The 13,798-nt window shown below is 50.0% G+C and overlaps 1 protein-coding gene across 1 annotated transcript; it reads left to right on the forward strand.

The window, feature by feature from the left end:
- The first annotated feature begins 503 nt into the window (after positions 1-503).
- PRNP (prion protein) lies at positions 504-8,575 on the forward strand. Its single transcript, XM_051640728.1, has 2 exons — positions 504-581; positions 6,355-8,575. The coding sequence occupies exon 2, from the start codon at positions 6,357-6,359 to the stop codon at positions 7,155-7,157; it is 801 nt and encodes a 266-aa protein (XP_051496688.1). The 5' UTR covers positions 504-581; positions 6,355-6,356; the 3' UTR covers positions 7,158-8,575.
- The last annotated feature ends 5,223 nt before the right edge of the window (positions 8,576-13,798 follow it).

Consider the following 13,798-nt stretch of genomic DNA (forward strand, 5'->3'; position numbering starts at 1 on the left):
CAAGACTTCCAGACCATCCCCAAACCCCACCAAGTCCCAGAGACATTTCCAGAATAAACCACCCAGGCGCTGCAATCTTCCAAGGCTTCCAAACCACCCAAAAACTCCACCAATATTTCCCAAACAAACCATCCAAGCACTGCAACTTTCCAAGCTTTCCAGACCATCCCCAAACCCCACAAATATTTCCAGAATAAACCACCCAGGCACTGCAACCTCCCAAGACTCCCAGACCACCCCCAAACCCCACCAATCCCAACGATATTTCCCAAACCAACCATCCAAGCACTGAAACCTTCCAAGACTCCCAGCCCAGCCCCAACCCCCTCCCATCCCATCCATATATTCCAAATAAACCACCCAAGTGCTGCCGTTTTCCAGCTTCCCGTGCCCGTCCCTGCAGGGAAAGATGCTGGAGGGTGAATCCCGGTTTTGCGGGATCCCGGTGGCTGTTTTCCCTGGAAAAGGAGGCCGGGCAGGGCAGGGCTGGGCAGGATCCAGCTCCTCCCTCTCCCTATTTATCCCTCCCCGCAGCTGAAGCTGAATCACCTCGGTCCAACCAAGCAGCGGGTTCCCAACCGGTAAGTGTCGGGAAAACCGGGATGCGGGTGGGATCATTCCAGGGGCAAAGGGGCTTTATCAGCGCCGGGGTTGGGGAGGGGGGGGAAGGGAGGGCTGCCTCTTCTCCCTAAAAATAGACTTTTCCAGCTCGCAAGTCGAGCGTCCTCCTTAAAACCCAGCGCTGCTTGCTTGTTTATTCGGGGCTGAGGCAAAGCTTGGCGGTTTTTCCCTCCTCCTCTCCCACCTCCAGAGCTTCCCGGAGGGTTTTGCTCTTTCCCAGGAGGGTTTTGCTCTTTCCCAGGAATCCGCTCTCCCATTCCTTGGGAGGCTACCAAAAAAAAAAAAAAATTAAAAGGGGAGAAAAAAACCAATAAAAGGGGGTGGGGGGAGAGAGAAGGATTTATAAAAGCAAAGGGGGCATTTTCAGGAAGCAACCCCTCATCCCCCCTTTTCCATAACCTAAATCCTAATTATTCACCCCCCCAAACACAAGCCAGGACCTTCCCAGGAGGGTCCAGACACCCCCCTTCCCAAGCTTCTTCCTTGCTCCTCCACCTTCCTTCATTTCCACCCCCCCTTCCAGCACCTCAACGAGGTTAATTCCACAATTATTTTGGCCCCAGGGGGTTGGGTTTTTTTATCCGCTTCCAACCCCCCTGTTTTGAGAGCTCCTGCGCATGGAATTGCTGCTCCCGGTCCCTCCTCCATTTTCTGTTCCCACCCCGAAGGAGCTGCCCTCAAATAAGGTTTAGATACACAAATATCTATAAATCGCCTCTATATCAACCCCCTGGATTAACTTCTCATTGCCCACAGAGAGGAGGGGGGGGGGAAAAACCGGGGAGGAAGGTTAAAGAGTCAGGGAAATAAAACAATAATTACTAATAATGAGGTCACGCCATAAATAACCTTCCCCAGCAGAGGAAAAGCAGCTCCGAGCCCCCAAAATCGGATCCCTGGTCCCCGTCAGGCTCTCAGGGGGTTTGGGGCCAGCGACCACATTTCTTGAGGGCAAAGCTCATCAAGCCCAGGAGCTGATTAATTAGCAGCACGAGCACAAACGAGCCCCCGCCCTGGTGAGCAGAGCTCATCTTGGCGAGGCCAATTAGAGGAGCAGGTCGGTGCTGCCAGGCTGGAACATCCTCTGGGACTTCCCTGGCACCTGTTTTCATCCAGGGGTTGATTTGTTTTTTTTTCCCCTCTTGTGGGGAGTCACGACTTAAAAATATAGATATTTAAAAAAAATCATAGAATCACAGAATCATTCAGGTTGGAAGGGACCTCAGAGATCATCCAGCTCCAACCCCCCTGCCACGAGCAGGGAACCACTAGACCAGGCTGCACAAAACCTCCTCCAGCCTGGCCTTAAAAACCTCCAGGGCTGGGGCATCAACAGCCTCCCTGGGCAGCCCATCCCAGCTCCTCACCAAAATGCCAATTTTCTATCTTTCCCCCCCTGTTTTTTCCCTTGAGTGCCCCAGGATTATTCACCCACCTGAGTTTTTGCCACCTCTTTTGGCTATTTTTAACCCCCCTTTCCTTCCCTCCCCTTAAGAGGAGCCACATCTTTAAAAACATAATTAAAACCTCATAGTTTGCTGCTTTGCCCCCCCCCTACTTTTTTCCTTGAGTGCCCCGGGATCACTCACCCACCCAAGTTTCTGCCACATCTTGTGGCTATTTTTAACCTCCCATATATTTTCCCCCCATTGTGGGGAGTCACAACTTAAAATATAGATTAAAAATTGCCCATTTGCTGCTGTTTCCCCCTATTTCCTTTTTATTTCTTTTGGGTGCCCCAGGATCATTCACCCCCCTGAGTTGTTGCCACCTCTTTTGCCTGTTTTTAAACCCCCTGATTAATTTCCCCCATGTGAGGAGTCACATCTTAAAAATATATATATTAAAAAATTGCCAATTTGCTGCTTCCCCTCCCTTTTTTTTATCTTGAGTGCTCCAGGATCATTCACCCACTGGAGGTTTTGTCACATCTTGGGGCTATTTTTACCCCCCCAATTAATTCCCCTCCATGTGAGGAGTCACATCTTAAAAAATTAAATTAAATAATACTCATTTGCTGCTTTTTTGCCCTGTTTTTTTTCCTTGAGTGCCCCAAGATCATCCACCCACTTGAGTTGCTGCCACTTCTTGTGGATATTTTTACTCCCCTGATTCTTTTTCCCCTTATGGGGAGTCATATTTTTTTTAAAAAAACAACCCAATTTATAATTGCCCATTTGCTCCTTTTCCCCCTGTTTTTTTCCTTGAGTGCTCCAGGATCATTCACCCACTTCAGGTTTTGCCACCTCTTTTGGCTATTTTTAACCCCCCAATCATTTCCCCCACCTTATGAGGAGTCACATCTTTAAAAATATAATTAAAAACTCATAATTTGCTGCTTTTTCCCCCCCTACTTTTTCCTTGAGTACCCCAAGATCACTCACCCACCTGAGTTTTTGCCACATCTCGTGGCTATTTTTAGCACCCCTGGTCTTTTTTGCCCCCCATGTGGGGAGTCACAACTTGAAATATATATATTAAAAATTGCCCATTTGCTGCTGTTTTCCCTTATTTCCTTTTTATTTCTTTTAAGTGCCCCAAGATCATCCACCCACCTGAGCTGTTGCCACCTCTTTTGGCTATTTTTAACCCTCCTGATCGTTTCCCCCCCCCCTTGTGGGGAGTCACATCTTAAAAAAGGAAACTAAAAAATGCTCGTTTGCTGCTTTTTTGCCCTGTTTTTTCCTTCAGTGCCCCAGGATCATCCACCCACCTGAGGTTTTGCCACCCCTTTTGGTTATTTTTACCCCTCCTGATTAATTTTCCCTCTTGTTGGAAGTCACATATTAAAGACAATAAATTTAAAAATGCTCATTTGCTGCCTTTTCCCCCTGTTTTTTTCCTTCAGTGCCCCAGGATCATCCACCCACCTGAGGTTTTGCCCCATCTTGTGGGTGTTTTTGCCCAACTTGTGGGTGTTTTTACCCCCCCGGTCTCACCATCCCCACCAGCAGGTGGGTGCTGTCAACTAGCACCCAATTTCCCACCTGCTTTTCCTCCCCAGCACAAAGAACAGACTTTTCCTCTTTTTAATTACATCTCTTCCTAACTTCCCCCCACACGAAAGGGCCTTAATTCCAACATTTTTGGACACCAGAGCAGATTTTTGCAGGGGAGAAGGGAAAAAAGCATCATGATCTGAACCCCAGAAAGAGAATAATTTGCTTTTTATGGAGCATAAAGGTAACGAGGAACAGAATTTCTGACTTAACCAGGGGTTGTTGTTTTTTTTTCCCCTGCATCCTTGTGCTGTAACCATCATCTCTGTCCTGGTTTGGGCCCAACAGGACAACAAAGACCCAGCCCCAGGGTCACTCACTTAACTCCCCCCACACCCCCTGGGATGGGGAGGACAAACCCAACTGGAAGCTCCTGGGTTGAGACAAGGACAAGGAGGGTTCTTCACCCATTGAGGTCCCAGGCAAAACAGACTCAACTTGGGGAAAAAAATAATTTAATTTCATGCTAATCAAGCACCCACAGGACACAGACACCCCCAGAGCAGGGCTTGCATATGTTACCCCCCCTCCCTTCTTCCCACCCAAATCCCTCTGTTCCCAGTTTCTCTCCCTCCTTCCCCCAGCACAGGGGGATGGGGATGGGGTTTGGAGTCAGTTCCCAGGCTGGTGGTTCCTGCTGCTCCTTCGTCCTCAGGGAGAAGGATTCCTCACAGTCCTGCCCTGCTGCCCCACGGGGTCCCTGCCCTGGCAGAGGGTCCTTCCCAAACCTCTCCACGAGTCCTTCCCACCAGGCCCGGAGCTGCTTTGGGAACAGGCACCTCCCCTGGCCCGGGGGCTTCCACAGCTGCACCATCCGAGCCCACTGGCCACAAAATCCAAGCCCACTGGCCAAGTTCACCCCTTCTGGTGCCCCCAGGGAATGTTCCACCACGTTCCTCCATGGATGCAGGGGCACAGCTGCCATCTCGCCATGGGCTGCAGGGAAACTTCTCCTTGGGCACCTTCTGCCCCTCCTTCCTCACCAGCCACCAGCAGCCTCTGCCTCTTCAGCCCAGCTCTTCTCCTTTCACTGCTCCTCTGCTCAGGTGTCATCTCAGTTGTTTCCTGTGTTAATGGCAGAGGTTCATCTCTGGTCCCTCTAATGGTTCCTTGGCTGGTTTGGAGCAGGGGGAGCTTCTCAGCTTCTTCCTGGAGCCACCAAAAACCCCACCCAACCAAGCCAGAACAATCTCTGGACTTAATTCAACTCATCTCTGAGCTGGTCCATTAGCTGCTGTGAGAAGTGAAACAAAAAAAAAAACAACCCACTCAGGCCCCAAACCTTAATTGTTTCTCTTCCTGTAAAACGAGCCAGCAAATGCATCCAAACCATTCAAGGAGGCTGCAAAATTCCCACCCTGGGACTGTGCTGGGAATGCTTTGCCCTTCCGCTCTGGCATCCCAGGGGATTTAGGGGGGTGGGAATTGCTGAAGCTCCAGAAGGATGGAAAAGCTTTTTGCTCTGCCTGGACTGGGATGTTAAAGGCAAGGACAAGAGCACAGCTCCTTGGCCTGGCTGGGGAGGCAGCCAAAGGGGGGGGGGGGGGTTTGCACCTCGGGAGGTGTTTTCCAAAGGATTTGCAGGAGCCTTGGGTGGGTGGGTCGTGGAGAAGGAGAGAAACAGGTCGTGAAAAATTGGGATTTCACCCTCACCAGCCATCGGAGACATTTGGCATGGCCTGGGATGCCAGGAGGGAACGCTGAGTCAGCAGCTGTTTGTAAACATTAAACCTGGAAAAAAATATTAACTGAATTAAAACATTTTAGCCAAATTAAACTTCTTCTTTAGTGAAGGCCTGTTGCACGTGACCAGATACTTGAGCGAAACACACAAAATGTCATCGTTTTGGGGGGAAAAAACCCACAACCCTCCAGAACACACCGAGTAACCAAAAGCTTTGAGATGAGGACGGATCTGTTCCCAGCCTTCAATCCTTGCCCACCAGAAATGTCATTTACAGCAGCTGATTGGAGGGAGCAGGTTTGAGAAGGGGATTTTTTTACCTCCCAACCAAGTGAAGCATTTTTCCCCAAAGCTTTTTTGCTTCCCCCACGACTTCAAATTACCTTTAGCAGCAGAGAACCTGTCAGGGAGGTGGAGAAGATACTATATATACTATATAGTGTGTGTGTATATGAGTAGCATATATATACTATTCATATATATTATATATATAATGTATTAAAATACATATTTAAAAATACTTCTCTTTTTTTAATACATATCATACTTGTAAGCTAAGTGAAAAAAGATAATTTAAAAATAGAGATTAAAAACCTTTCAGGATCTATAAATATCTAAAAATACAAAGAGATGTAAAAATACAAACCTGCCTATTCATATATAAAATTTAAATGTATATATGTAAAAATGAGGGGGTTTAGGAAGGATAAATATGCATTTAATTCTGGAATGAAGGGGGATGGTGGGTATTTTGGGATGCATAATTAATGGAGCCTAAAGGTGGGGCTGCTCGTGCTGCTCCCAGCCGAGGACCTGTCAGGGAGGTGGGGGAGAGAAATGTATTTATTAAAATTTATAAATATAAGTAAAAACATACCAAAATATCTCCACATTTGTACGGAAGGGGGTTTGGGGAGGATAAATGTGCACTGAAGTCCAGAGCAGTTGGGTTCAAGGGGCCGAGGGGGGTTGGATTTGATGCATAATTATGGGGCGGCTGCAGCTGCTGGTGTCCCCCTCTTGTGACCTGCCTGTCCTCGTGTCCCGCAGCCATGGCCCGGCTCCTCGTCACCTGCTGGTTGGTGGCCCTGCTCCTCAGCACCTGGACCGACGGCGCCTTCTCCAAGAAGGGCAAAACCAAACCCAGCGGGGGCGGCTGGGGCACCGGGAGCCACCGCCAGCCCAGCTACCCCCGCCAGCCCGGCTACCCCCAAAACCCTGGCTACCCCCACAACCCGGGGTACCCCCATAATCCCGGCTATCCCCACAACCCAGGATACCCTCACAACCCAGGATACCCCCACAACCCGGGCTGGGGACAAGGTTACAACCCCTCCAGCGGAGGAAGCTACCACAACCAAAAACCTTGGAAGCCTCCTAAATCCAAGACCAACCTGAAGCACGTGGCTGGGGCAGCTGCAGCGGGGGCTGTTGTTGGGGGGCTGGGGGGCTACGCCATGGGCCGTGTCATGTCGGGGATGCACTATCACTTCGACAGCCCCGACGAGCGCCGGTGGTGGGACGACAACAGGGCTCGTTACCCCAACCAGGTGTATTACCGGGATTACGGCGGCTCCGTCCCGCAGGACGTCTTCGTCGCCGACTGCTTCAACATCACGGTGACCGAGTACAACATCGGCCCTGCTGCCAAGAAGAACACCTCAGAGGCTGCTCCAGAGGCCAGCCAGCCAGAGACCGAGATGGAGACCAAGGTGGTGACCAAGGTGATCAGGGAGATGTGTGTCCAGCAGTACCGGGAGTACGAGCGGTACCAGTTTTCCTCCGGCATCCGGCTCCGCGTGGCCAGCGCCTCCCTCGCCACCCTCCTCCTCCTCCTCTTTGCCATGCACTGATGCTTCCAGCTGGCACCTGCATCCCCACGGGGACCCCCCACTTCCGTCCTGGGGGTCTCTCACCCCACTGTGTTCTTGCTTGCCGTTGTGTTTGGTGAAGAGCCCTTGGGCCAACTGGGCACCTTACCTGTCGCCTCCGGTTTCGGCGACGGGGTGAAAACGTCCTTCTCCACCCCAAGCTGGATGCCCAAAAAATACAGAGGAGCTTCACCACCTCTTCCTCGGGGGCAACCCTGAGAGGGACCAGGCAGAGAGGAAGGGGCTCCCCTGCTCCTTGGCATCCCTGCAAGAGCATTTCCAAAAAACCCTCTTTGCTAAACAAGGAGGGTTTTCCCTCATCCCCCTCCATCCCTCTGCCCCCTCTCCCCCCAAAAAAACCCCACAAAACCTTTTCCTGGGACATTCCGTGGATACTTGGATTCCCCACAGGGGTTTTTGGATGCTCACATTTGGCTTTCCCAAGCCTCCCCCCAAATCTGCCAGGTTGCAATTTTCACCCTTTCATCCAAAAAACCCCACCTGCCCTGCTGTACATAGGGACCTGCCCGCGCTGCACCTCTCACCCTGTGACCACCCCCTGCAGCAACACACACAAAGTGATTTTGATAGTTTATTTTCCCCTGGCAGCCAAACCAAAGCCCCAGCTGGGTCTTGGTTGACTCCCCCTTACATGCTGCTTTGCTTTTCAGCTCAGCCTTGCTGTCCTCCTTAGCCTGCCCAAAGGCAAAAAGTACTGCTGAATGCCCCCCCCAAAACCCCAAAATAGTAAAAGTGGAGATGTCACAGCTGGAAAAAAGGCTGGTTTGGATGCTCTCTAGGTGAGAAGTGACACATTTGACCAGCTTGACCTAAAGGATGTTAAAATACAACAAAAAGGAGGGTGTGTGTGTGGGGGGGGTCAAGCACCTAGCACGAGGCTTAAATGAGCGAAACCAGATGGTTACAACAAACAGCACCAGGGAAACTGAGCCTGAGGGATGGGAGATGCTTCAAAAAAACCCACCTTTTTGCCAGAAACGTGTGGAATTCCTGCTTCTCCTGCTTGGGGCTGTGCTGGGTGGTGGAAAACCTGGAACATCTGTCAAGTCTCTGGCGTCCAACCGCTCTCCCCGCGTCCCGTTTCTCATGTATTTTATCTTTGATTGTTTTTTTTCTTTGCAAGGCACTGAATGACACCCTCCTGAACAGGGTAGTTTTTATTTTTGCCTCGGTGTAAGCTCAGTGAAAAAATATATAGATTAAAAATATATTTAAAAATAAGAGAGAGACTTGGAGGATGTGGAGGGGACAAGCAGGGCACCTTCGTAACGCGGATGGTTTGTAAACCCGTCACGGTGCATGCCCCAGAATTTGCCATCCTGAGACTTATTTTCTAAGTGTTCAATGTCTGGTACAAATTAAAAAAATGGTCAAGCCAAGCTGCCCTTCAGCCTCATTTCTGCAAACAACTCTTCCCTTGTCCCCCCAGCGCTGCAGACAGAGGTGGCCTTTGTCACCCTGTGTGTCCCTGCCTTTGTTCCCATTCAGCACAAAGTTTGGCCTAAACCCCACAATTTCATTTAACCTTTTCCCACTAATGGGGTTGTTAGGAACAAACAGGCCTTGTTTATGTAGTTGTTTATACAAATATATTCTAAATGAATCTGTTTTCTAGAACATAGATATTTAAATTGCAAAAGGAATTTTAAAAAATAATGATGAGAAAGAGGATTTGGGGAATAAAAAGCCCCCCCAAGAGGATATTGGGTCTGTCATCCTCCACCAACTCTTTAATGCAACCTTTCCAGCTCTAAACTTGACCAAGACTGTTGGTTTAGGATGTTGTTTTGCCCTAAAATACTCAAAACAACTCAGACTTTCCCCCCCACGCGTGTCATTTATTTGTGGGGGGACACAAATAAATATAAAGCCTGTGAAAGTGAGACTCTGGGGTGGTTTGTCCAACCCTTCTTCTTAATTAGGATTTTTCCAGGTTAAATGAGAGCAATTTCAAGCTTAAAATGAAAGGAAAAGGTGAGGAATTAATTCCTTTGGGGGTGGGCTTGAAGGTCCTAAAATAGACCTTGCACCAGCCCAGAGGGAGGAGGGGAAAAAAAAGCAACTCAAAAAGGAGGAAGCCACAAACACAAAGAAAGGAAAAAACCCAACAAAGGAGGGAAAAATCCTCAAGGAAGAAGGGGGAACAAAAATAAAATATTGCCCAACAAAGGAGGGGGAAAAAAACAGCAAAGGAGAGGGGAAAAAAAAAACCAGCAAAGGAGGAAATCTCCCCATAGAGAAGGAAACAAGGGGAAAAATAGGAAAACAAGGGGAAAAATAGGAAAACAAGGGGAAAATGCCCCCCAAGGAAAGGGGGAAACACCCCCCAAGAACCAAGAAAGAGGAGAAAAATGCTCCAGACAAAGAAGGAACTGGATAATTTAATTGCTCTGCATTAATTAGCTAAATACTGCAAATCCTGCTGCCAGGAGAGGGCAGGAAAGGTTTCTGTTTTGCCAGCCTGATCATAAACACACCCCAAAGTATAAATGTGATCATTTTGGGGGTGGGGGTTTTGTATTCTCCTCCAAATCCCGTGTCCCAGGTGCTTCTCATCCCCCATCTCCACAACCAACCGTCCCCGTGGGGGCAGAACACCCCAAGATCTCTTTCTTGCCAAAATAAAATAAAAATGAGCTGCAAAAAGAGGATTTTTTGGTGAATTTTGGCCTCTTTGTGAAGAGGTGGAGGAGCGATTGTCACGTTTGGAGACTTCCAAGTGCAAAGCGAGTTTCCCAAGCTCTTCCAGGGGGGATTTTATCCCGGGATTTGATCCCGGGATGGGAGGAACCGCTTCCCGGGGGGACAGCACCATCTCCTGGTGGAGCCCCAGCTCCAGGATCAGTCCCGCGGGTGGTTTCGCAAAACTGAATCCTCCCACCCCCCAAAAAAAATATTCCCACATTTAAGCTCGAGCTTCACGGGCGATTGTGCCAAAAGTTGCAGGAAAACACCCCCAAAAAAAATGCATCTCCGAGGGATCTCGGCATCTCCAGAGCATCCCTGCTCCACCAGCCAAACAAGCAGCCCCAGATCTCCACAACACAAGGTGATTAATGAAGATGTTAATCACTTTGAAGGCCTTTTCCTGCAGTGCAGCCCTTGGCAGAGGCTGAAAATGAAGTTGGGGAGGGAGGGTCAGAGCATCTCCCCGTGCTCTGCACACCAGTGACGGGGGGGGGGAAGCAAAAATACGGGGGAGATTTATTAAGTTAGGAATTAAATTTGATTTTATTAAATAATGAAGCAGGACCACCTGGGGCAGGTCACACAGGGACGTGTCCAGGTGGGTCTTGAAAGTCTCCAGAGAAGGAGACTCCACAACCTCTCTGGGCAGCCTGTCCCAGGGCTCTGCCACCCCCAAAGGGCAGAAGTTTCTCCTCATGTTGAGCTGGAACTTCCTGAGCTCCAGTTTGTGTCCATTGCTCCTTGTCCTGTCACAGGCACCACTGAGAAGAGCCTGGTCCCCTCTCCTTGACACCCCCCTTCAGATATTTATAGATGATAATAAGATCCTCTCTCAGTCTTCTCAAGACTGAACAGCCCCAGGTCTCTCAGCCTTTCCTCATCAGATGTTCCAGTCCCTTCATCATCCTCGTAGCCTCTGCTGGACTCTCTCCAGTAAATGCCTGTCCCTCTGGAACTGGGGAGCCCAGAACTAGACAAAATCCCCCAGATGTGGTCTCACCATGGCAGAGGGGGAGGAGAACCTCCCTTGACCTGGTGGGCACACTGTTCTTCATGCACCCCAGGACACTATTGGCTCTCTTGTCCAGGAGAGCACGTTGCTGCCCCATGGATACTGCTCACAACTCATTACATTTCACCTTTACATGGATTGGCCTCTTAGAATCTTTTGAGTTCCTTAACTTCATGTGGATTCATTTCTATCAAAAATCATGGGTCATCTATAGTCGCTCTACTGGTGGTAGCTCCTGATACTCAAACCAGGATGGGTGGGATCACAGAGTGGTGAAGGTTGGAAGGGACCTTAAAGATCATCTGGTTCCAACCTCCCTGCCATGAGCAGGGACACCTCCCACCAGACCAGGCTGCACAAACCTCACCCACCCTGCCCTTGAGCACCTCCAGGGATGGGGCAGCCACAGCCTCCCTGAGCAACCCATTCCAGCACCTTCCTACCCTCATGGTGAAGAATTTCTTCCTGATGTCTAACCCAAATCTCCCCTCTTCCAGTTTGAAATCATTCCCCCTTGTCCTATCACTGCACTCTCTGGTGAAGAGCCCCCCCCTGCAGTTTCCTCCAGCTTACCCAGGTTGACTAAGAAGATTTCCAAGCAGCTTAACTGGTTACTGTGACCCCAACCACCACGAGATAGTTTCAAGATTAATTATTGTATTCTTTTTTCCACGGTAGTTGCTTAAACAGAATCTCTTATTCTCTTGACTTTATGGTTCCTAGTTAAACATAATACTAGACCCCAACTTCTTGCCCCACCTACTTACTTCATGTGGTTTCTGTGACCACTGAAGTAAAGCACAATCACTCCTGTGATTCCCACGAGACAAATTTCTTCTTTCCTCTTCAGTTAGGCCTGACCATCCTTCAAGTCAAACAAACTCATCAAAACCTGATTCAAAGTCCTGGCATTTTTCCCCCCTTGAAAAGTTTTGAGAACTATTTCCATGCTCTCAACCCCAAATTTACTCCAGTTTGGCTGGTGGGAGCCTTGGAACAGTTTCTCTTTCATCTTGGTGTCTCCACTCTGCTCTTACAACCATAGGATGAAACGCAGCTTTGGTATCAACTTGGTTTTCAAACAAGAGTAGATCAACATTATCATTAGAAAAGCAATCAACAAAATAATGTGCCAATTAATTAGTTTTAGCCATGAACTCAGATTCCAGCCTAATCCATAAAAATATCTTCTCTCTGCAGTCCCCTGACGTATCTTCTCAGTGGCCAGCAGGTCAAGAGGGGGGATTGTCCCCCTTTACTCGGTTTGCAGGAGACCCCACCTGGAACATTGTGTCCAGTTCTGGTGTCCCCAGTATCAGAAGGACATGGAGATCATGGAGAGAGCCCAGAGGAGCCACAGAGATGATGGGAGGGCTGGAGCAGCTCTGCTCTGGAGCCAGGCTGGGAGAGTTGGGGTGTTCAGCCTGGAGAAGAGAAGGCTGCAGGGAGACCTTAGAGCAGCTTCCAGTGCCTGAAGGGGCTCCAGGAAAGCTGGGGAGGGACTTGGGACAAGGGCAGGGAGGGATGGGATGAGGGGGATGGATGAAAACTGGGAGAGGGAGCTGGAAGTTGGAGATGAGGAGGGAATTCTTGGCTGTGAGGGTGGTGAGAGCCTGGCCCAGGTTGCCCAGGGAAGCTGTGGCTGCCCCATCCCTGGCAGTGTTGAAGGGCAGGTTGGATGGGGCTTGGAGCAGCCTGGGCTGGTGGGAGGTGTCCCTGCCCATGCAGGGGGTTGGATCTGGATGATCTGTAAGGTCCCTTCCAACTCAAACCAGTTTGGGATTCTCTGATTCTCCCAGTTTCCTCCCTCAGGACCTGGTCTGGCCCAGGAATTCAACATTTTGACTGACACCACTTGTCTTTCCAAAAGACGGACTGAAGTTTCTACACCCCAAGGACATCCCTGGTATTTTGTCTGAGCTATCAGGAGGGGTGGTACAGCCTGTCCACTAGATGTCACCACCATCCAGCTAAAATTTGCCTTCACATTGAAGAATTTCTCTCATTTCTCATCTTCTGAATATTTAGGCTTCTCTGCCCGGAGAGTCACTGTTTTGGTTGGAATTAATACCAATTTTAGCACTTTTTCTTTAGATGCTTTTTCTGGCAGCCCTAACGAAGTTATTCCCTCCAATTTTTGTGTTGCCCACTTTAGGGTTGCTGTAGGGTGCATGGTTGCCACCTGGGCAGGCTTCTGATCTGCTTGCAAGAATGGCAAGATGTCCTTGTGATGTTTAATATTCGATCCCTGGGAGGAACACAGGACTGTCAGAGTTGGAAGGGACCTCCAGAGATCATCTAGTCCAAGTCCCTGCTAAAGCAGGATCCCCTGCAGCACATCCCACAGGGCTGCATCCAGGGGGGTTGGAATATCTGCAGAGAAGGACACTCCACACCCCCCTGGGCAGCCTGTCCCAGGGCTCTGTCACCCTCACAGTCAAGAAGTTTCTCCTCATATTCCAGTGGCACTTCCCAGGTTCCAGCCTGTGCCCGTTGCCCCTGGTCCTGTCCCTGGGCACTGCTGAGCAGAGTCTGGCTCCATCCTCCTGCACCCCCCCGCATGGGCAGGGACACCTCCCACCAGCCCAGGCTGCTCCAAGCCCCATCCAACCTGCCCTTCAACACTGCCAGGGATGGGGCAGCCACAGCTTCCCTGGGCAACCTGGGCCAGGCTCTCACCACCCTCACAGCCAAGAATTCCCTCCTCATCTCCAACCTCCATCTCCCTCTCCCAGTTTTCATCCATCCCCCTCATCCCATCCCTCCCTGCCCTTGTCCCAAGCCCCTCCCCAGCTTTCCTGGAGCCCCTTCAGGCACTGTTACCCCATATCCAGTGAACAAACTCTGTGCTCCACAAAACTGCTGCCATCTCTACGTAGCTCCCAGGTGGGACCTTCCAACA

This window comes from Apus apus, chromosome 26 (genome assembly GCF_020740795.1).
Source record: "Apus apus isolate bApuApu2 chromosome 26, bApuApu2.pri.cur, whole genome shotgun sequence".
NCBI lineage: Eukaryota > Metazoa > Chordata > Aves > Apodiformes > Apodidae > Apus > Apus apus.